This window comes from Arvicanthis niloticus, chromosome 24 (genome assembly GCF_011762505.2).
Source record: "Arvicanthis niloticus isolate mArvNil1 chromosome 24, mArvNil1.pat.X, whole genome shotgun sequence".
Taxonomy (NCBI): domain Eukaryota; kingdom Metazoa; phylum Chordata; class Mammalia; order Rodentia; family Muridae; genus Arvicanthis; species Arvicanthis niloticus.
The window spans coordinates 16,424,644-16,447,232 of record NC_133432.1 but is presented as its reverse complement, the minus strand read 5'-3'; the positions used below and the strand labels follow the sequence as shown (position 1 = coordinate 16,447,232).

The 22,589-nt window shown below is 43.2% G+C and overlaps 1 protein-coding gene across 1 annotated transcript; it reads left to right on the top strand.

The window, feature by feature from the left end:
• The first annotated feature begins 3,905 nt into the window (after nucleotides 1-3,905).
• On the top strand, nucleotides 3,906-6,002 carry LOC143437462 (Y-linked testis-specific protein 1-like). The gene is made up of 2 exons (XM_076922257.1): nucleotides 3,906-4,020; nucleotides 5,085-6,002. The coding sequence occupies exon 2, from the start codon at nucleotides 5,162-5,164 to the stop codon at nucleotides 5,954-5,956; it is 795 nt and encodes a 264-aa protein (XP_076778372.1). The 5' UTR covers nucleotides 3,906-4,020; nucleotides 5,085-5,161; the 3' UTR covers nucleotides 5,957-6,002.
• The last annotated feature ends 16,587 nt before the right edge of the window (nucleotides 6,003-22,589 follow it).

The following is a 22,589-nucleotide window of genomic DNA, read 5'->3' as shown; positions in this document are numbered from 1 at the left end:
TTCTCAACCTTCCTAATGTTGTGACCCTTTAATAAAACTCCCCAACCAGAAAATTATTTCATTGCTACTTCATAACTATAATTTTGCTATAGTTATAAATTGTAGTGTAAATATCTGATATACAGGATATATGATATGTGACACCTGCAAAAGGGTCGTTTAAGCTCTCAAAGGGGTCTCAACCCATAGGTTGAGTAACACTGGTCTGGACACAGTGGGATGCCCTTACCAATGTAGATCAGTTGCCCAGTGCTGCTGTGCAGAAGTCTCCCTCCCTTGAAGGCAAAGGGTCTTCCTGGGTCCCTCACCTGTGTTCACATTGTTGATGGTTACTGATGTACCAGAGGACCTCAGACTTAGTGAATTAGAGTAATACAGTTTTCTTCTACACCCTTGAAAAATGAGGATTCTACAAAGGGTTCCACTAGCTAAAAGCAGTGGCTGGAGTTCTTCCTAGGGATCTTTCCCTTTACTTAGTGACCCTTCTATCCCCAAGGCCAACAGTAGATGGCTGAGTCCCTTCCAGGCTGTACCTCTCCAATCTACACTAGCCCTCTATGCTGCTTTCTTTCATGAAGAGCACATATGATAAGACTAAACCCATCTCTTCTTCACTAACAACCTAATCTTCTCTGCTGGCTTTGTTTTCCCATACAGCCTGGCCTGTCTGCTCACGATTCTGAGGCATGATCATGCATGCTGTATTGACAAACAGAATAACACCGTTTAGCTAGTCTATAATGAAGCAGATTTTATATGATTCTGGATCAGAAAACTGAAAATCCAAGATAAAGAGGCTATCAGCAGAGGAAGACATTCTTGTGGGAAGTTGTCATCAGAGAAGGGATCCCATGGGCTAGAAAGACAAGAGAGAGAGCCAAACTCCCTTTCATAATTGAAACTTTTCCACTATAGCATCATTAATTGATTTTTATTTGTAGGTAGTATCCCTCCTGACCCAATCAATTCCTCCCAAATACATTCCCACCGGGAATTAATTTTCAGAAAATTATTTATGGGCAAATACATTCAAACCAGAGATGAGGGTGACTATTCGGACATCTATAGCAGTGGGGGGGGCATTATTCTTCCTACCTCGTGTACCTTAAGCTCTCTAGCTACCTCCTTCCCCATGGTAGCCTAGCACCTCACTGAAGGAAGTGAGTTCTTGGTGATTAATGTTGTACAAAGACTGAAGCACCTTGCAACATCCTGTCACCAGTATCAAGCTCAAAATAGCAACAACCACCTGTGGGAATAAAAATACAAATAAACTTTATAGTATCTTGTTGGGAGCTGTAGTGAGTATGTCAGTATGCGCCATTCCAAGATGGCGCTGGCATCGTGTCTTCCCAGTAGTAAACAAGTAACTGCGCAGCTGCAAAGGCAGAAAGCCCGCCAAAGTCACTGGCCAATCCCGAGGCGTAATATTGGGTAATGAGTGAACAGTCAATCAGAAGTGAACACGTCACTCTAGGGTGTATTTAAGCTGGGCCTCTTCCTGTCTTCAGCCCTTCCGCGTCTTTCCGCTTTTGCTGTTACAAGAAGTAAAGCCTCGTCTGTAGTAACTACCCAATTACTGCCTCCATGTCCTTTTTTGCCGGCGAAGGGGACACAGAAGAGGTGCGTGCAACAGTATCTCTAAACTATAAATCCCTAGTTTAATCAAAACATTATTTAGATTCTGTTCCTTTATACCAATGTGCTTTAAACAAGCCCAGTACAAGTCACTGGGCTTTGTTGTGACTCTTTGTACAGGTTTATACTGTACTCTAATCATCTGCATCCTCCCCACTATCCTCCATTACCACCTGCACACCCACCCTGCTGCTGCCCTTCCTCCTCCTAAATACCTCCTTTTATTTAAAGTCTCTTATTAAAATCTAAATTTCACAATTGTCTTTTCGAGTTTGGCTTGTTTCACTTAACATAATGTATTTTACAGCTCCATCCATTTTTCTGAGAACAAAACCCTTTACCCTTACACATAGATGAAAAAAATACCTTAATATGTATCTCATATTTTTGAAACCATTCATCCAGTGATCAACAGCTAAGGTTACTCCATGGCTTGTCTGTTGTACACAGGGTGGCAATCAACATAGATGTGCAGGGGTCCTGGTTAGTTTTTATTGTCAATTTGACTTAACCTCAGCTGAAGAATTGCCTCCATCACGTTGGTCCTTATCTTTCTTTGATGGTTGATGTGGGAGGGTCTGGCCCACTATGGGTAGTGTCATTCCTTATGAAGGTGGCCCTAGATTGTATGATAAGAAGAGAAAGCTGAGTAGGTCATGGATAGCAAGCCAGTACTTGGCATTCCTGAGATGTCTCTGCTTCGGTTCCTGCCTTTAGATTCCTGCCTGAGTTCCTGCCCCAACTTCCCTCAGTAACAGACTGGTACCTAGAAATGTAGAGTGAGATAAACTCTTTCTTTCCTCCTCAAGTTGGTGGCTATGTTGAGAATATTATTCTTGTATTTATTTATTGCCTATTTGTCCTTCATGTTTTGAAAGCTGCCTCAATTGATCTTAGAAAAACAATATCACATGTTTTTTCTCACGGGGCTCTCTGTCTCTGTCTCTGTCTCTGTCCATCTGTCTCTCTGTCTCTGTCTCTCTCTGTCTATGTGTGTTTGTGTGTGTGTTTGTGTGTGTGTGTGTGTGTGTGTGTGTGTGTGTGTGTGTGTGTGTGTTCTCCAGGCTTAAAAAAATTGTCAAGGCTGAAAATCTCAGCAGGTACCTGGAGAAGGAAGAAGATAGGAAGAAGGAGGGGAGAAAACCATGTCATTTGAGTTAAACCCACACTGAGGTCAGCCACACAGTGAACCAACAGTCACATAAGAGGAGGAGTCATATAAGAGCAGAGAAAGAGTAAAACTCAAAGTGTGGAGGAAAGGACGCTTAAAATAGATATAGAATAAAGAAAAAAGAAGTTACATTCAGAAAAGTGGCCAGACTTACAGGTGAGTTTATATATATATATGAAATAGAAGGGAATGATTTGGGAAGAGTAAAAGAATGGACAAAGTGTAGTGGGGACAGGGGAGGGGACTGCAAAGAACTCCTTTTGAAGATCTGAGGAACAATGTAGCATGAATAATTAAAGTGTCCTCTAATTTGCAAGTAAATTTCATACTTACCTGTATCCAGTATTCTGTCTACCCATATTTCAAAAATAAAATTACCTCATCTATTTCATCCTGTTTTACTGCATTTGATCTAATAAATTCCTTGTAACCAGAAGTGCTGGTAAATTTTAAAGACATTTAAAATATGACTGGTCGATATCAGGTTTGTCATAAGTTTATCCCGACTTTGGAAGCAGGCCCAGGAGCTAATTTTTCTTCGCTCTTTGCAAAGAATCCATAATTCATGATTGCCATTGACTTCAATACAAGGTATTTAATCCTGTCAAATTCCAGCTTTGTTTGAATAAAAATGGCCCTCCTCTAATTGTGGGTTTTGATAAAGCTAATTTTGGTGTGCTATCCAGTGGGCTGCCTCGGAGAGGCTGGCAACATTTCTGATACGAAGAATGGCTTAAAGATAACCAAGGGAAATATGAGAGCTAGGAAAATAACCACCAAGGATGCTGGTGACTCAGAAACCGGAGACTTTTTCAGAAAAAAAAAAAAAAAAAAAAAAGATACAGGAGGGAGCTACTTGGGCAGAATGGGACTCAGGTCACCAGAACATTTGGGTGGGGACTTTATTTTGGTCTCCAGGAGACCATATGAGAAGCTAAAGCCTAGATGCTGTAAGTTTCTGAGTGTAACTAGGGAAGGAACTGACCTGAGACGGGGGTTCTATGATGTAAGCAGAGCCAGGGTGACGTCACAGAGTACTGGGCGGAGGTTGCGCATCTATTCCACTTGGGGGCGCTAGACTCCCTTGAAGGTGGGTTCACTATCTTCGCAGTGGTGTGTGAAAGCCAGTTCAGCTCCTGAACCCCACAACAGGCTTTTGGTGCCTGACCGATTTCTGGACAGAATCTGGACGACTAGGACATTTTCTTTAGGTAAATACATTTATGAAATAACTGGGACCCCTGTAGCCCCAAGAAAGCTCAAAGTGAATAACCATAGGTTCTAAAGTCTCCCACTTTTGGGAGCTAGGGGGATGGTCTAGGCTAGTCCATCTCCTGAGTTTGTTATCCTTGCTAACAATATCTAATTCATAATTCCACTAAAATGCCAAAGCTCCTCTTTGTCTGTGTGCACTCTAGAAGATGTTATTTCTAAATGGCTGCTGTTGCCTGGGCAAATGAGCCTTGTTGCGGTCGGATTGCGACAGCTTCATGGAATAAACGTGGGGCTGCGTCAGGAGACACAATACAGAAAGCCAGTGGAACTAGTGTACTGTGTCCCCTGGCCGACATTTGTGGATGCAGGCATGTAGCTCACAGCTTGAGAGTAGAAGAGAGGCGTGGCCACCCTTCTGGCTCTATTGCATGCCAACTCCCACAATGACCTAGCCTTCCGAGGAGAGGAGGAGAGTTTCCTCGGTAGAGGCAACCTGCCTCAGGGTTGAAGAAATGTTTGGTTTTTTTGTTTGTTTGTTTGTTTGTTTTGGGTTTTTTTGTTTTTTTTTTGTTTGTTTGTTTGTTTTTGGTTTTTCGAGACAGAGTTTCTTTGTAGCCCTGGCTGTCCTGGAACTAACTCTGTAGACCAGGCTGACCTCGAAGTCAGAAATCTGCCTGCCTCTGCCTCCCAAGTGCTGGGATTAAAGGCGTGTGCCACCACCGCCAGGCGGGAATCATTTGTTAATTTCCCTATAAACTTGTTTTGTTTCTGTTTTGTCTAGACAGGGTTTCTCTGGGTATAGCCTTGGCTGTCCTGGAACTCACTCTGTAGACCAGGCTTGTCTTGATCTCACAGAGGTGTGCCCCCCCTTCCTCTCCCCCCCCCCTTGAGTGCTGGGATCAAAGGCATGTGCCACCACCGCCCAGCCCTCCTATTATGACAAAATTAGATTTAGAAGCCCAAACCTGTTTAGCACATCCTTCTTCACCTGCTCCAAGTTCTCTTAGACAAGAGCCTTGGTCCAGCATCCTCCCCCACCTCACCCCCATTGTTCTTGCAGGTACTCATATGACAGAGGCAACAGCATTGAGCCTGCTTTAAGCAGGCCAGTTCTTCCAAACCAGGCAGTGGGCAAGTATGAAGCCTGAACACAGGACGATAGCCACAAGACAGTGGGCCAGGAGTGCTGTGGCCTACCATACCAGGTCTACAGCCATGAAGAAGACAATGTCCCTGAAGAGGATGAACACGCCATCCCTCCAGAAGCAGAGGAGGAGAAAGCCTTCTTCCCAGGCTCTGAGGAACATTGTCGGCTGCAGAATTTCTCACGGATGGAAGGAAGGTGATGAGCCTGTCACCCAATGGAAGGCCATCGTTCTGGATCAACTGCCAACAAATCCTTCCCTCTATCTGGTGAAGTATGATGGGATTGACTGTGTCTACGGACTGGAGCTCCACAGTGACGAAAGGATCTTAAAGCTTAAGGTCTTGCCTCATAAAGTAGTGTTTCCCCAAGTGAAGGATGCCCGCCTCGCCCGCGCCATGGTTGGTAGAGTGGTGGAACACAAATTTGAGGGCAAACATGGCTCTAAGGATAACTGGAAGGGGGTGGTCCTAGCCCAGGTGCCGATCATGAAGGCCTGGTTTTACATTACCTACGAGAAAGATCCGGTCCTGTACATCTACCAGCTCCTGGATGACTACACAGAAGGTAACCTCCGGATCATTCCAGAGACTCCTCCAGCAGAGGTGAGGTCAGACATTGACAGTGACGTCCTAACAGGTAAATGTGTGCAGTACACCAGAGGCGATGGGTCCAGAAAGATCGGCAAGGTCATTTGCCAAGTTCTAGCCAAGCCTTCCGTGTACTTCATCAAGTTTGACGGCGACGTCCATATCTATGTCTACAATCTGGTGGAAAAGATCCGTTAGGGTGAAATCCACAAAAGTTCATGGACGTAACTTTTAGGATTGGGGGAAAAAGTTTGTTTTTCAGTGTGTTGGATATCTAAGGGTCTTTGACAACCCTAGTATCTTTGCCAATGGAATTTGTTTTTGCTCTAAACATTAAAATGTGTGACATGACGTGTTGTGTGTGAACACTTTGGCAGAAGAGACAGGGCCTGTGGTGGATGGAACATCAAAGGAAAACAAAAACATGGACTCAGGCTGTGAACAGTAAGTACATGTGATGTCACATAGGTTAAAACGAACAGGACTTAGCTGGTCTGGTCTGCAGGGAGAGCAAGAAGGCTTGGAGGAGCGGGGGGGGGGGGGGGTAGGGGGGATGCTTAGGAAGCAGTGGAGAGGGGCCAGAAACATGCAGTTGGGAAAGGAATGGCAGATAAAAGGGATGTGGTATTGAAACTCAAGGGGAAACCCAATAAACTGATCCAAACAGAATCAGAAATCAGAGGGAATCAGGTTTCATTAGTCAAATCAGTTTCATTTGTCTAACAAAGCCTAACAAAACTTGTCTCTCTTTTTAAGGTTGATTATTTTAATTATGTGGGTGAGGGCGGGGCATGTGCTTGTGAGTACAGGTGACAAGAGTGGTCAGGTCTCCTGGAGCTGGCATTAAAGGTGGGTTGTGAGCCTCTGGACACAAGCGCAAAGGACCAAACCCAGGTCCTCTTTGAGAGCAAAAGTGCTCTTGAGCACTGAGTCATCTCTCCAGGCCCCTACAGTTATCTTTTAAATAAATGAAATATTCACATGCAAAGACAAGACCAGATGAAGGTAAGAAAGATAAAATTGATGGTGATCTGGAAAAGGATTAAAGAAAACATGATGAAGGGAATAGAGGACATTGAGGGACAAACGAATTCCAAGATGGAGTTCTCAAAAAGTGAAGCAGGAGGCCTAGGAAGAACAGAAAGGTTCTGGAAAGAGTTGAACTTGGGCCATATCCACACTGGCTCCTTTGGTTCTTTAACAAATAACCAGCCTATCACTACGGAAGGTGGGTGTGATGTGGGGGCTTCCCAGGAGGACATTTTGACCAGGATAACTCAGACTACTGAATCCAAAACTAAGCTTAACGCCTGTAAGCATCGTAAAAAAAAACATTATTCTGTATGGTCAGTTTAAAAGTAATTTAAAAGAGAAGGTGAGGATGCTGTGAGCTACTTCCAGGGGTCAAACGGATCCTGTGTAGCTTCCCTGAGCACTGTTTGCCTCTGTTGCTCCTCTGATCTTTTTGAGGATTCCCCAGATGACCACCATAAAGCTCCCACACTGGCCTGTTCAGCCTGGCTCTCCTCAACTGTCTGACTCCCTACACATCTATGAGCCCTTTCAACCTGTCTACCCCCAGGAAGTTCCTGTCCTTTACTCATGTGTGACCTTATTCTCAGAAAACACTGAAGGGTCTCCAATGCAGACGCTCTGAGCGCTTTCCTATGCCACTTGTCATGGCTTTCAAATGCTTTGAGGTTCCTGACCATGTAGCTCTCTCCTCCTGCGAAGCCCCTGTCCTCCATGAGGTCTCCCTGGGTCACATCTATACTCCAAGAGTGTCTTTGGAGGCAGCCTTGTCACGGACTCATTCATCACTGTTCCTTCTCTCTAGAAAAAGTTTCTGTGCTACAGGACTTGAAAATACTTTCTATCATTGCTTAATTTCGTTATTTGGGAGTGTTTCTGTACCGGCTGTTTGTCTTAGGGTTTCATTGCTGTGAACAGACACCACGGCCAAGGCCACTCATAAGGGACAACATCTAATTAGAGCTGGCTTACATGTTCAGAGGTTCAGTACATTTTCACCAAGGCAGGAAGCTTGGCAGTGTCTAGGCAGACATAGTGCTGGAGAAGAAGCTGGGAGTTCTGTATCTTGGTCCGATTGCAGCCAGGAGAAACTGTCTCTTCTGCAGGCACCCAAGAGGAGGGTCTCTTCCATACTGGGCAGAGATTCAAAGCCCACCCCCACAGTGATGTGCTTCCTCCAACAAGGCCACACCTCCTAATAGGCCAAGCACATTCAAACCACCACACTGGTTTTGTGGCAACTTGGCATGAGCTAGAGTCAATCAGAGAGGAGGGAGCCTCAGCTGAGAAAATGCCTCCTTAAGATCTAGCTGTTAGGCATTTTCTTATTTAGTGGGGAAGAGCCCAGCCCATTGTGGGTGGTGGTATCCTTGGGCTGATGGGCCTGGGTTCTTTAAGAAAGCAGGCTAAGCAAGACATGAGGAGCAAGACAGTAAGCAGCACTACTCCCCAGTCTCTGCATCAGCTCCTGCCTTCAGAATCCTGTCCTGTTTCAGTTCCTGTTCCAACTTCCTTTGGTGATGAAAAGCAATGTGGAAATGTAAGTTGAATAAACCGTTCCTTCCTAACTTGCTCTTTGGTCATGATGTTTTATTACAGCCATAGAAACCCTAAGTAAGTTTCTTATAGAAACAAAATGTCTGGTAGCTCCGCTTATCCCATGACCACAAATAGAAGTATGTAGATACTTTGTTTTAATTTAAAGGTAAGATGTGCTCACGTACCTACCTGTGATGTAATTATTCTAGTTCCCTTCTTTCTCACCGGAGACGAATACCATGATCAAAAATAACTTGGGGATGAAAGGCTTATTTGCCTTACAGGTTATAGACCATCACTGAGGGAAGCCAAACCAGGAGCTTGAAGAAGTAACTAGGAACACTGCTTGTTGGCTTGCTCCCTGTCTCGGTCACTGTTCTGTTTCTGTGAAGAGACACTATGGTCAAAGCAACTATCATAAAAGAAAGCACTTAATTGGAGGCTTGCTTACAGTTTCAGAAGTTTGATGCATCCTCATGCAGGGAACATGGTGCTGGAGCCATAGAATACTACTGATCTATAATCAGAGAGATTCTGGCATGGTACTGGGCTCTTGAAACCTCAAAGCCCCCTCCAATTGGCACACCCACTTCCAATGAGGCCACATCTTTTTTTAATCCTTCTAATCCTCAAAAATGCTGCCACTCCCTAGTGAATAAATAGTCAAATATATTCGTCTATGGGGGCCCTTATTTTTCAAACCACTACACTTCTCATGGCTTGCTCAGCTACTTTTTAAAATACAGCCTAAAATCTATTTTTTTAAAATTCATGACTACTGGTGAGCTTGCGCCCAGTGGTGAGCCTCCCACATTAACCCAGAAAATGCCCCATAGATTTACCCAAAGACCAACCTAATGGAGGCAATCTTTCAGTGGTGACTCTAGATTATCAAGTTGGGGGTGGGGGAAGACCCAGCACAATACCGTTTATCTTACTCCATATCCCACGCTCACATACTCATCACCAGCTCCTCTCTTCTGTCTCTGCACAGACCCACTTTCCTGCATGGCCGACGCGTGAAGGGTAACTATTGTTATCAGCATGAATACCCAATGATACATGACAAAAAATGAAAATGTTCTACAGCCTCCCAACTCCCAGCAAAAAACACTCTAGTGTGTGCTACTGTTACTGGGAGAAGTCACCCCAGTCAGCCAGCCACTGGGCATTTGATAGGTCACAGTAGACCACAGAACCAAAAGGTCACGACCTACTTCAACTCCTCTCAACAGGAGATATAGCCCTTTCTCAAAGTCTGTGCTCTATCTGTAGGCTTAGATTTTTCAAAAGCTACTTTATTTAGGGTTCCTAAACACTTCAACCTTCCTTCTAGCCCACCAACCAGAGGTAGAAGAGAAAGAAGGTTAATAGAAAAAGGGGGTGTGGACCTATTTAGAAGTAACTCTTTGGGGCAACTCCAATCTTTGTTGTCAGGATATCAGCAGCCCAGTACAGTCACAAACATGAAACAGGAATCAGTAGCAGAAACTCAATCTGGTAGAAACCATAAAGCTCCAACAAATCAGCACGAAGCAGCAGAAGCAGCAAGAATCACCCAGAATAGGACAAGAAGTTTTGTGTGTGTGTGTGTGTGTGTGTGTGTGTGTGTTTCTCGTTATGGAATGGAGACCAGCCAAGACCATCAAAAACATCGCACTGATAGCGAAGACCAGCGAAGCCTTGCAAGGTGTAGCAATGCAAGAGTGTCCTCTCCCTGTCTGTGGGGTTACATTTATATTCCCTCTAAACATCGTGTTCCCCCTCAAGTGCCTGCTCCAGCAAAATATCACATGCCTTCTCTTGTGTCTGCCTCAGCAAAACATCCTCTCATAAGACAGCTTCCTGAAAAACATCATGTGACACAAGTTGAGTTTCCAAAGAAACCGGAAATTCCCACTTCGTCGATCCGTATCTCCCATTTGTCCAAGACATCACAAAATGCGTAAAGTGAGTCTTGAACGTGTCCTATGCCTCAGCTTCATCAGCCACTGGAGCTTCTGCGACTGCACTTTGTGAAAATCAACCCCGTCCATGAGCACAACCTTCGGTTATCCCAATAAACATTGAGAGTCACTCTCTCCATCTTTGTTCTCAAACAATAACTGTCCAACTTCCAGTCAACTCAGCTATGACCAGAAAAATCCTCATCAAGAAACCCAATGAATTTGAATTTGACTTTTTTTTTTCCCTGAGGGAACAGAGTGTTCTCCCTTCGTGGTTACATCAGTGTTCGATTCATCTGTAATAAAACCCACTACTATTAAGAGCAACGTTACAAGAGCTATGACAAATACCAAATCACATGACAAGCATAACAGTTGGCCAAGTCTTTTCAGCAGCTTTATTGAAGTATAATTTACATACTAAAAAAATCCATTTATTTTTAAGTGTGTAATTTAATGATTTTAAAGCAAATTTATAGCTTCCTTTTTATACTCATTTCCCACTAATTCATATGATATTGAAAGTCTATTAAAATACAGAAGTGAAGTCAGGGGAAGGACCAGAGTGGGAAGCAGCAAGGTTCTTGATTCACTAAGACAACAGACACATTGGCAGACTCTTCCGGATGCAACCACTTGGGAACATTATGTCTGCTCTTAGTTTGCAGCTTCCAGACAAAAAGCTTAAAGGATTAAGCCATGGTTCCTTTCCATCAAGTCTGGACCTGAACTGCTTCGGTCAGCATCACTAATGGTCACATTCATGTCAATCATTTTTCATCACTGTCACAAGACGCCTGGTAACTTAAATGGAAGACATTTAATTCATGGTTTCGGAGGTTTTGGTCCATGGTCACATGACCATGAAAGGAGCATGATGTAACACAACTGTTCACCTCACTGACAGCCAGGGAGCATCAACACAGGAAGGGACCAAGGACAACAAACAACCTCCAAGATGTGTTCCAAAGGATCAAGTCCCTTAACAAGTTCCTATCTCCTAGTTTCCCACTACCTCTATACATAACCATCAATAGATTACCTTACTGATTAAAGCCCTCAAGGTCCAATCACTTTTCAAAGCCCTGCCTTTGAACATTGTACTGGGGACCAAATCTTTCAACACAAGACCTGTGGGGGACATTTCAAACCCAAATCACCACAGCATCCTTCATGTGAAACACAGAAGTAGCATCCATCTATCTTTTCAAGGATATCTCTGTCTAGCAGTTCTAAAAGGACAATCTCCAGGCCAACAGCATCAGCATCCCCAGGAGCTTTTAGAAATACAAGTTCAAGACAAAGAAAAAAGCAATGCAAGTTCAGGGTCTTGACCCTCATCTGTGTATCTCAAACCTAGAAGACAGGACCAGAAGGTTGGGTCAGAGATCTAAACTTCACCTCACACTAGAAGCAGCTGGGAAGATTTCTAGCCATCTCCTGTTTCTTTCTAGTACTGAGTCATACCCTATCTGCATTGCAGCATATGGTCTGGGGTGAGATACAGTCAGCAGTCAATTGTAAAGACCCCCCATGCGTTAGTTTGAATGTAAAATGGGACATCTATAATATAGACACACATACACACACACACACACACACACACACACACAAACTTACAGAGAAAGGCAAGAAGGGAAGGAGCTGAGCCTTAGAAACCCTCAAGCAAGAGGGAGTAGAAGTCTTGTAAGACACAGAAGTCAATGAGAACCAGAGCAAAGCAATGTCTTCTATACACGACAGGACCACTGCACTCAATAACTCATAGCCACTGTGTCTGCCTACATGAAGTCAAACCAGTCAGCATTCCATCATGGAGTGGGAGGGCCTCACTATCCCTCATCCCTAGTTGAGGAAGTATGGACAGTTGAGAGACAGTCAGTTTTCTTCAAAGATATGGCTGGTGGTAGGTTGGCCATGCTCCAGTGGGAAGCCCAATGCCCAAGAGTTTATGGTCAACACAAATGACTTGAGTAGGTTATAGCAGAGGAGAGAAGAGGAGACGTGAAGTTGGGAGGAGGGATTAGGTAGGGGATGGGTCTGGGTCTGTGAGGAGTTAGGAAGAGAAGTGGGGAGCAAATTTGATCAAAATATATTGTATGAAGTTCTCAAGGAATTAATAAAAGTGGTTCTTAAAATACGGCATCTGTACTGAACATATACAGACCATTTTTCTTATCATCTCCTAAATAACAGTTCCTTGTACATCAGTTTCCCTGCATTAAGTGCAAAAGTAATCCAGAGGTTATATAAAACGTAGGAGGACCTGGAGAGATGGCTCAGGGGTAAAGCCAAGTGTGTGGCCACATATGCACCTATAACACAAGTGCTTGGGGTGGGGAGGGGCAGAGACAGGAGGATGACTGGAGCTTCCTGACAGCCAGCCTCACTCCAGGTTCAACAAGAGACCCTGTCACAAGGGAATAAAGTAGAGAGTGAAGGAGCAGAACATGCTATATCCTCTCCAGCCTCTAATTTACACATACAGGTCTATATTCACACACACACACACACACACACACACACACACACACACACACACACACAAATATGATTAAAGTATACAAGAGGTTACTTTGCATAGGTTATATGCAAATGCAGTGTCATTTTAGCCAAGAGACCTGAGGACTTTTAAATCATTGGGGGTCCTGGAGCCAACTCTCCAGAGATAGAGGAAAGGTATATCTTCTTACTATGCAAAGGAAACCTTAGTTGAGTGTGTGTGTCAGTGACTCCACACAACTCTCCTCCTCTGGGTTCCTGTTTATAGCATAGAATGACCTGGAAATACTGAAAAAAATGAAAACTAAAGGCTTTATCAGGCTTTCTAGGCTTGTGTTAAAATCATATTTATCACATTTTATTAAATGGAAGGGAAATCTTCAGCTCCCAGCAACAATAGACTCAATCACGTTGGCTTCTGTTTTATCCCATTATGAATAGCAATTAATTGCACATCAATAGTTCTCATGCTTTGAACGAAATCAGAATGAAGGGATATGTTTCCGTACAGATAAGTAATGCCAATGTGGATAATCAAGTAGAAACGGGAAGGTAGGAAGCCTTTGGCTTATTCAAGTGATGGCTGATTGGAAACTTGTTATGCAAATAACCCTAACCTCAGAGAAATGAAATGTAACGCTACAAAATATACTACAAATGGGATGGACACTCATTACTTGATTTCTTTTTCTATTTTACATACTTTAGTAGTTTGAATAAGGGTGGCCCACAAAGGCTCAAATATTTGAATGTGTTTCCTTTCCAGTTGGTGGACTGTTTAGAAAGGATTAGGAGTTGTGTTTTTGTTAAAGGAGATGTGTCACTGGGGGGTGGGCCTTGAGATTTCAACAGCCAATCAGGCCCAATCTCTCTCTCTCTCTCTCTCTCTCTCTCTCTCTCTCTCTCTCTCTCTCTCTCTCTCTCTCTCTCTCCATGTTGTCTGGAGAGCAGGGTATGAGCTCTCAGCTGCTATACCAGCCATGTCTGCCTTCCTGATGCCGTAGTATCTACCATGATATTCATGGACTCACCCCCTGGAACTGTTGGAACTGTAAGACACCAATTAAATGTTTCCTTTTATAACGTGGTTTGGTCATGATGTCTCTTCACAGCAATAGAGCAGTAACCAAGACACACATCTTCCTGTTTATTTTTCTGTATTTGTTTCATTAAGGTTATCATTTGTCCATTGAACAGTTTTATGAATAAGTTTAAAGGGACTGAACAAATAGTGCCAATAGGAGTGGCACTGTTAGTGGGTGTGGCCTCGTTGGAGTATGTGTGGCCTTGTTGGAGGAAATGTATCACTGTGGGGGCCAGCTTTGAGGTCTCCTGTGTTTAAGCTATCCCCAGTGTGACACACACACTCCTCCTGCTACCTGTGGATCAAGATGTAAAATTCTCAGCTCCTTCTCCAGCACCATGTCTGCCTGCATGCTGCCATATTTCCAGCCATGACAATAATGGACTAAACCTCTGAAACTGTAAGCCGGTCCTATTACAAAGTTTTCCTTTATAAGAGTTACCATGATCCTGGTGTCCTTCACAGCAATAAAACCCAAACCAAGACATTCACAAATACATTATAATGGTTTGAATATACTTGGCCCAGGGAGTGGCACTATTTGAAGGTGTGGCCTTGTAGGAGGAAGTGTGTCACTGTGGGTGGGGGCTTTAAGACCCTCATCCTAGTGGTCTGGAAGCCAGTCTTCTCCTAGCAGCCTTCATATGAAGATGTAGAACTCTCAGCTCCTCCTGCACCATGCCTGCCTAGATGTTGCCATGCTTCCACCTTGATGATAATGGACTGGACCTCTGAATCTGTAAGCCAGCCCCAAGTAAGTGTCCTTATAAGAGTTGCATTGGTCATGGCACCTGACCCTTTACAGCAGACCCTAACTAGGACATATGTATAAATATACATCATATACATATGCATCATATACATATACATCATATACATATATATATATATCATATATATACATACACACACATACATATACACCTAGACATACACACTCACAGGCACATACACACAAAACTTCAATTTCATTGTCTGTCTGATACATGTGTTCGTGGAACATGCCTCTTCCTGCTTCTTGTTCTAGGAAGTATGTGGGCAACATCTGCAGACTCACTTCATTCCATTCTATTCTCTTCAACTTTAGAAATCTCAATGTACAGAGAGGGAGATGATGGGAACTTGTTTTAGATAGCTATTTTCATATGTGGGTGGCTTGCACCTCAAATCACAAAGGGAAAAAATAAATATAACACGAAATAATATAAAATGCACATCCAAATGCCAATGGCAAGCTCATAGCCATTCCCCTTAATGAATGTCAACTTTGGAAATTAGAATTCACAAGGAGATGAGACTTTTGAAAAATCTGTATTCTTGGGCAGGCTTTGGTTCTATTTCCCTGAAAAGGAACCCCAATGCAAAAAGACAGAAGGTAGATTGCTTCTGTCCACAAATTGAATCAGAAGCATTTGATAATGAGCATAGAGGAGCTCATCCCGTGTCTACAAAAGAACAAAGTAATATGGGGGTTTGGGGGAGCAAGGAGACATCTGGAGAACAGTTGGTCCTTTATTAGTATTAACAAATTCCTGAAGTTGAAAAATAACATCCAACAAAGGAAATAGCTAGATTTTCATTAGGCAGAACTGTTTTTAAAATAGCCTTTCTTTTAGCCATGGAAAGAGGGGATTTGGACCAGCGAGGTCAGTTTTTAGATAACTAAAGTCATTCCCATAGAAAATTTTAAAATAATACGGTTTTTTAAAACTAACTTGAATAAAATTAGAAATTTTACCTGTCGAAGGGGGAAAATTGTGTCCCAGAGAGAGACAAAGAAGTATGAGAACTCATACTTGATTCTTTTACTGAATATCATCCTGGTAACTCATGTGTCTGTTAGTATCAGGATTAAAATGCAAGTTGGACTTCTCAACCTAGAGAGATTTTCAGGTGTGTGAATAGATGCCAATGGAAAAATGGTCCTCGGATTTTTCAAAAGGCATGAGAAAGCCACCGTGGAGTTGATGCATTTTGTTATAAAAGCCTTAGTTCCTTGTCTGCAGGGACCTAGAGCCTCAAGGGAAGGGCCTGAGATCTCCCAAGAGGTAACCTCCAACAACTTCTGAGACCACGCCCACAGAGGGAAGCTGCCTGTCTCAATAAAAGGAGTTAGGAGAGCTGAAAATATCCATCAAATCGCTGTAATAGAACGACGGCAGCTGGTTCACAGAGCGAGGCAGCTGTCAGCGACTCAACCAAGAACTAAGAGGATTTGAAAAGATAATAACAACATAGATTTCATAGAAGCCACTATAGACGCATGGGGTCTGCACATTTAATCTCATGTACTTTGGGCAGAGAAAACAATCAAAACCAGGGATCCTTCTGCTCAGCCCAATGGAACTCTGGGCCATACTGCAGATGTCCCATGTCAATGGCTCAACGTAGAGGCCGGAAGCCTGTGAGAAACCGGAACTAGATCACGGTAAACGCTGTGAGCCCAACGACATGACACCAGAAATGGCTCAAGTCAGCACCTTCTTTGGAAGAAAAACAAAAAAAATCACACAGCACCGGAAGTAATACTAGTCAGGGTCTGTATGAGAGTGAAAGTGAATGGTGCCGTGGTCAACCAGTAAGCACTGCCTACAAGTATCAGGTGAGCGTGTGGGATGTTGCCAACACAAATGAGAAAATGATTTTTAAATTTAAACACCATTTCTAATAACTAGTAGTAACTTTAAGTGTCCAACGACCGGATTTAGCAAAACTTCCAGATTATGTGGTTTTCTCTGGCAGAGCACTACACAGGAAGTGAGTTTGAAACTTCGGAGGCTCCCACCATAAGACAGCAAGCTAAGAAAGGCATGGAGGTGGGGTGGGGTAAAAATAAATTTAGAGGAAATCTGTAAAACAGAGCAAGGAGAATTCAAAAGATTTGTACGGAAAAAGGCCAGCAACAGAATGGCTCGAAGACCATCCTTGTTTTCAGAGTTTATCACAGCAAAATTGTCAGTGACCAGTAGTCCCTGTGGACAATCTCTGAACGTTTCTCACATACACACATACACACACACACACACACACACACACACACACACACACACACAGAGAGAGAGACAGAGACAGAGACAGAGACAGACAGAGACACATAGAGAGAGAGAGACAGAGACAGAGACAGACAGAGACAGAGAGACAGAGAGACAGAGACAGACAGAGACACATAGAGAGACATGTACAGAGACATACATGCAGACACACATACCACACACAGAGAGACAGACAGATACATAGACAGACACGTACATAGACATAGACGCAGAGAGAGACACACACAGAGGCACACCTAGTCTAATTAAGAAGGATTTACAGAAAGATAGCCGTTAAATGACCCGAATATTTGGTGCTAAATTATGTGAGTTTTGTGGAGGAACGAGCTCCAACCAAATTTTGCAAGTTCTGCAACCATCTGCGTGTTTCCTCTCCCCCCTTAGCTGTGGGGGTATCACATACATGGCTGTCACTTCTGCCTTCTTCATGTATATCTTACTGTGAATTTCCCTTCTCTCTGTTCAGTGTGGCCAGTGGTTTCCACGTGGAAGGACTTTACAATGCACGGCATCTAGTGAGGCAGGGAAAACAATTTAAAAAGAGGCTCAACGCTAGAGCAAACAGTATAAACAATGCAAACTTAACCTCTAAAGGCAGGGCTCAAAGAATACAGAGGCTCCTCTGGCAGGCACACAGACCCAAGCTTACAAAGTTGGGTCCCACAGCATCACTGGAAACCAACCGACAATTCTCACTCAGCCCATGAAGCTATGGATCATTCTCATCTCTTGAGACCAGAGGAAGATTCGGAAGGTCCTCTCCCTAAAAATAAAGATTGTACTGAAACTCTTATGAAGCATAGTAACAATTTTAAATAGGAAAACACACACACACAGTAAAAAATAAATGTAGGCAAAATTGACAGCCATCTATATAATACCAACACACACACACACACACACACACACACACACACACACCAGAGGAATAGACCTAAAGGATACATTTCCAGGCACAGATATCTGCAGGGAGGAGGTTGAAGATCTGCTAAGAAGCTTCAGCCAAGGGCCCCATCCAGAAGCTCAAGACACTGGTTTATTTCGAGGAACAAATCCTTATCTATCTCACGGAAGCTTTATGGAAAAGAAAACTAGTTCAGCCTAGAGCGAGTTAAGCAGAAACCCTTTAAAGACCACTGAAGAATTTTGGAGCCAAACTCCGTAGACAATTACAGCATAGAAAGTGACCCAGGACTGCAGTTTGCATAATACCACTGAACTTTGTGAAACATTTCTTCACTCTCCTAAAAATCATGAAAGTGAGAGGGAACAAAGGCAGCCTGGGGAGCACACTTCAGTTTCCATAAAAAGTGTGCTTCTCAGCCAAACACTCGCATGGCTAGTCTGCAGCTCACCAATCCTGGTCATGAAAGCACTGACAGATAGTAGACACGGTACATGATAAAGACACTGACTCTGGTTCCTGCCTTCTGGAAGCTCCAGAGTCATCCCACCCTTAACTCTCCACTGTCCTGTTGATAAGTGTCTTACCTTTATCTTTGAATTAGGAAATTTTTTAGTCTTTTAGATTTCTCTCTCTCTGTCTCTCTGTGTATCTCTCTGTGTGTCTCTGTATCTCTCTGTCTGTGTGTGTATGTGTGTGTGTGAGAGAGAGAGAGTTCTTTTTTTTTTAAGACTTATTTATTTTTTATGTACATTCGTACACTGTAGCTATCTTCAGCCACACCAGAAGAGGGCATCAGATCCCATTACAGATGGTTGTGAGCCACCATGTGGTTGCTGGGAATTGAACTGAGGACCTCTAGAAGAGTAGTCAATGCTCATAGCCACTGAGCCATCTCTCCAGCCCTGAGAGAGAGTTCTTAAGAGAGTAGTTTAGTGTCGGAAACAATTAAGATGCCCCATTTAGGACTGAGCACTTGGTCGCTTTTAACGATTGAGGCTCAGGAAACATCTTGAATGAGGAGGTGGGTACAGTGTAAGAGCCCAAGGATGGAGAGGAGGGCTGTGATTTGCTGCCTTTCAGATGTGACATGGATGCTGAAATCATGAACCCACACCAGCTGTGGTCACCTGCATAGGTCTACACAGGACCAGCAGCTAGAATCCCAGCAGAGAGAGAGATGTGCTCCCCAGGCCCCACCCCTTACTAAGGAGGTTTTCAGCTGCTGATGGCTGCTGGGATAAAAGAATCTTCTTTGAGGGTTTGGTCACTGGTAGAATTCCCACAGTCCTGTAGATAGCCCCATGCCCATATATACATACCCAATGCTAACTGGGCTTAGTGGTTATTGGTTGAGAAAAGAGGATATGAATTTTGGAGGAGGATTTGGGGAGAGCAGAAGGGTGAAATAGAAGTGCTTATGATCATATTTTATTGTATGTACACATGTATGCAATTCTCAAGGATAAAGACAATTTATTACTTAAAGAAAGAAAATGTAGACTATTAACTTTAGCTATGTAATGAAATGCTATATGACTTTAAGACATTTAAATATTGAATGTAAAATTAAACCCAATGACTGCCTTGTGATTCAAGGAGTAAATTATACACATTGAATGTAATGCACTTCCTCTCTCTCTCTCTCTCTCTCTCTCTCTCTCTCTCTCTTATACACACATACACACAAACACACACAGCCACAAATGTGCACTCACATTTACTTATTTTTATGTCAAGGTGTCAAAATTCCTGACACAATCAATGTAAAGGAAGAGAGGTTTGTTTAGAGCACACAGTCACTGGGGACAGACTGTCATGGCAGGGACAGCATGGCAGGCAACAGTGTGTTGATCTGTAGCATTGAGAGCCTGCATGGGGCCTGCTCACATTTGGGTGGATCAAGCAGCCAAGAATTAGGTCAGAACCAGCCAGCTCCATCCTTCCCGCCCCAGTGACCTACTTCTGCTAAGGCATAGTCCCAAAGGTTCCACAACCTTCCTAGACAGTGCCACCAGCTTGAGACAAAGTGTTCACACAACTGAGCCTGTGGGGAAATTTCATACTCAAGCCTTAATGACACTGAGCCAGGCAAGTGCAAAATACCTTTTGAAAATTGTTTAATTTCAATTCTGTAAACAGGACAGAGAGAAACTGCTTTGGAATGGATTGATTTAGTCTTTAGCTTGCAAAGTGCACCCAAAAAAACGATACATACTGTAGAAAATGCACAGCTTTCTATGTAGCGAGTGTGACTGAAAACGACACACACTAATGAAGATAAAAACAAAGAAGCAGGATATATAGTAACAATTCCAACTGTCAGTGTGAAAGGCTCTTTTATTTATATATGTGAGCTGTCGTTATTATTTCCCTACTGGGTTGATTTTACAAGAAAAAAAATCACAAGCTCTGCCTATTCTATCAACCTTGGTGTCATTCATCATGGTGTTATCGGGCTCCAATCTAGGGATTGATCATCAGGGTTTGACAACAAAATCCATATGCTCAATACATGAGGCTTTAGCCGAGAAAGTGAAGTTACAAGTATGTGATGCCCTTTGGCGTCTTCTCTGTGAGTCCATTGTATGGGTGCCCTGTTGTTTCGTTGGTGGTGATGGTGGTGGTGGCTGGTAGTGGTGATTGTTGTTTTTAAATCTGAAATGTTGAATGCAAAAGCAAGTGACAGGGGCCCAATAGGTTTTTGCATCCTCACTTTCTCCTTCCCATCTCCCTCTAACTCTCCCAATCCCCAACTTTCATTCAATATACTGAAACAAAGTGAAATCAAGAACCGTTCATCATCTCTAATTTGTGATTGCGTGTTGACTATATTCATCTCGTAAACATTAAAAAAAAAAAAACACATGATGGGTCTGAAGAGGATCGGTGGGTTAAACTGTTTGCTGCATAATCATGCAGACCTGAATTCAGATCCCAGCCGTCATGAAATAAACAGGTGGAGCCTGTGACCCCAGGGACAGGGAGGGGGAGCAGGATCACTGGGGGTTTGCTGGCTTCCAGCCTGGATGAAAACATGAGAGTTTGTGATCAGGCAAAATCACTGCCTGTCTTAGTTAGGGTTCCATTGCTGTGAAGAGACACCATGACCAAGGCAACTCTTATAAAGGAAAGATTTAATTGAGGTTAGCTTACAGTTTCGGGGGTTTAGTTCATTATCACCATGGTGGGAAGCATGGCAGCATCCAGTTAGACATGGTGCTGGAGAAGAGACTGACTGTTCTATATCTTAATCTGAAGGCAACCAGGAGACCTGTAGCCACAGAGAGACTTGAGCATCTCCCATCCTCACTGGGCGGAGCTTGAGCACTAGGAGCCCTCAAGCCCGCCTACACAGTGACACACTTCCTCTAACAAGGCCACACCTCCAACAAGGCCACGCCTCCTAATACTGCCCTTCCCATGGGCCAAGCATATTCAAACCACCACACTACATCAAAGGAAAATAGCAGAGAGACTTAGAGAAAGATACTGTATGATTGCCTTGCCCTAGTCACAGAGTGCTACATACCTGTATACACACACACATACACACACACACAGACACACACACACACACACAGACACACACAAAAGCACTTGCACATGTGCACACATGCACACACATATTTATCAATTTATTTACTTTGTTTTAAAATTTTTTGCTTAAGAACTTCATACATACACATAATGTATTTGAGCAAATCCATCCTCATCCCCTCCCCTCAAATTCCTCCCCTTTTCTCTCTTGTCACTTTCCCCTTCTAATTCCATGTGCACTTTTATAAAAACCACTAAGTCCATTTAGTGCTGACTACATGTGTGTGGGTTGGGACAAGTTGGAGGTGGGACTTCCTAAGTCTCTTTCCATCTATCCATCTATTCTGGGATTTGCCTGTACCGATTTTGTTGATGGAATCCTAGCTACTGTGAGTCTCTCTCTCTCTCTCTCTCTCTCTCTCACACACACACACACACACACACACACACACCAAATTTTAAAACCAGAGAATGGTTTTAAAAGGTTACATAATGTTCTAAACTCAGTTCATTGGTGTGGAAATATTTGAGTTCCAGACCAGATTATAATACTATCTATATAAAATTAAATTATTCAAATGAATATTTTTAAATTTCAGTGAACCTTTTTCTGTTAAATAGCACAGACTGAACAAAATAAGTTAGTGCTAAACCTCCTTATGGCTGTACCAAAAAAAGTGTAAATCAGTGTTCAAAGGCATGAATCCACAGGGATGAAGGGCTCCTCAGAGATCAAGGACATACAGAATAGGGTACGTATGCTCAGTATACCAAGAGAGGTGGGTCATTAGCAAAGAGCCTGGAAAATCTGCCATTCATACCTTAAATCCTTCAAAGACTAGGGGAAACTCAGGGGTAGGTACCCCAAAAAGTTGGAATAAGAAACCTTTAATATATTATAGGACACTTGACTACTAAATACAGTATGGGTTGGAATCTACAGTGTGAAAATGTCTAATAGTGGCAGTATCTATTTTTCTCCTTGCTGTGAAAAAAAATTGTGTCATTTGGTGACTGGAGAGATGGCTCAGCTACTCAGAACCCTTAGCACCCTCACAACTGATTCTGGCTCTGGGAGATCTGCCTCCCTCTTCTGGCATTTGCCGGTACTGCAGCCACGTGGCATACACAAAAAGACCCATGAACAAAAATAAAAACTTTAAATAAGTCATTTAGTTGATATTAGTGCCCCAAGGTTTGTAGGGAGAATCTCTTATAAGCACCACCTGTC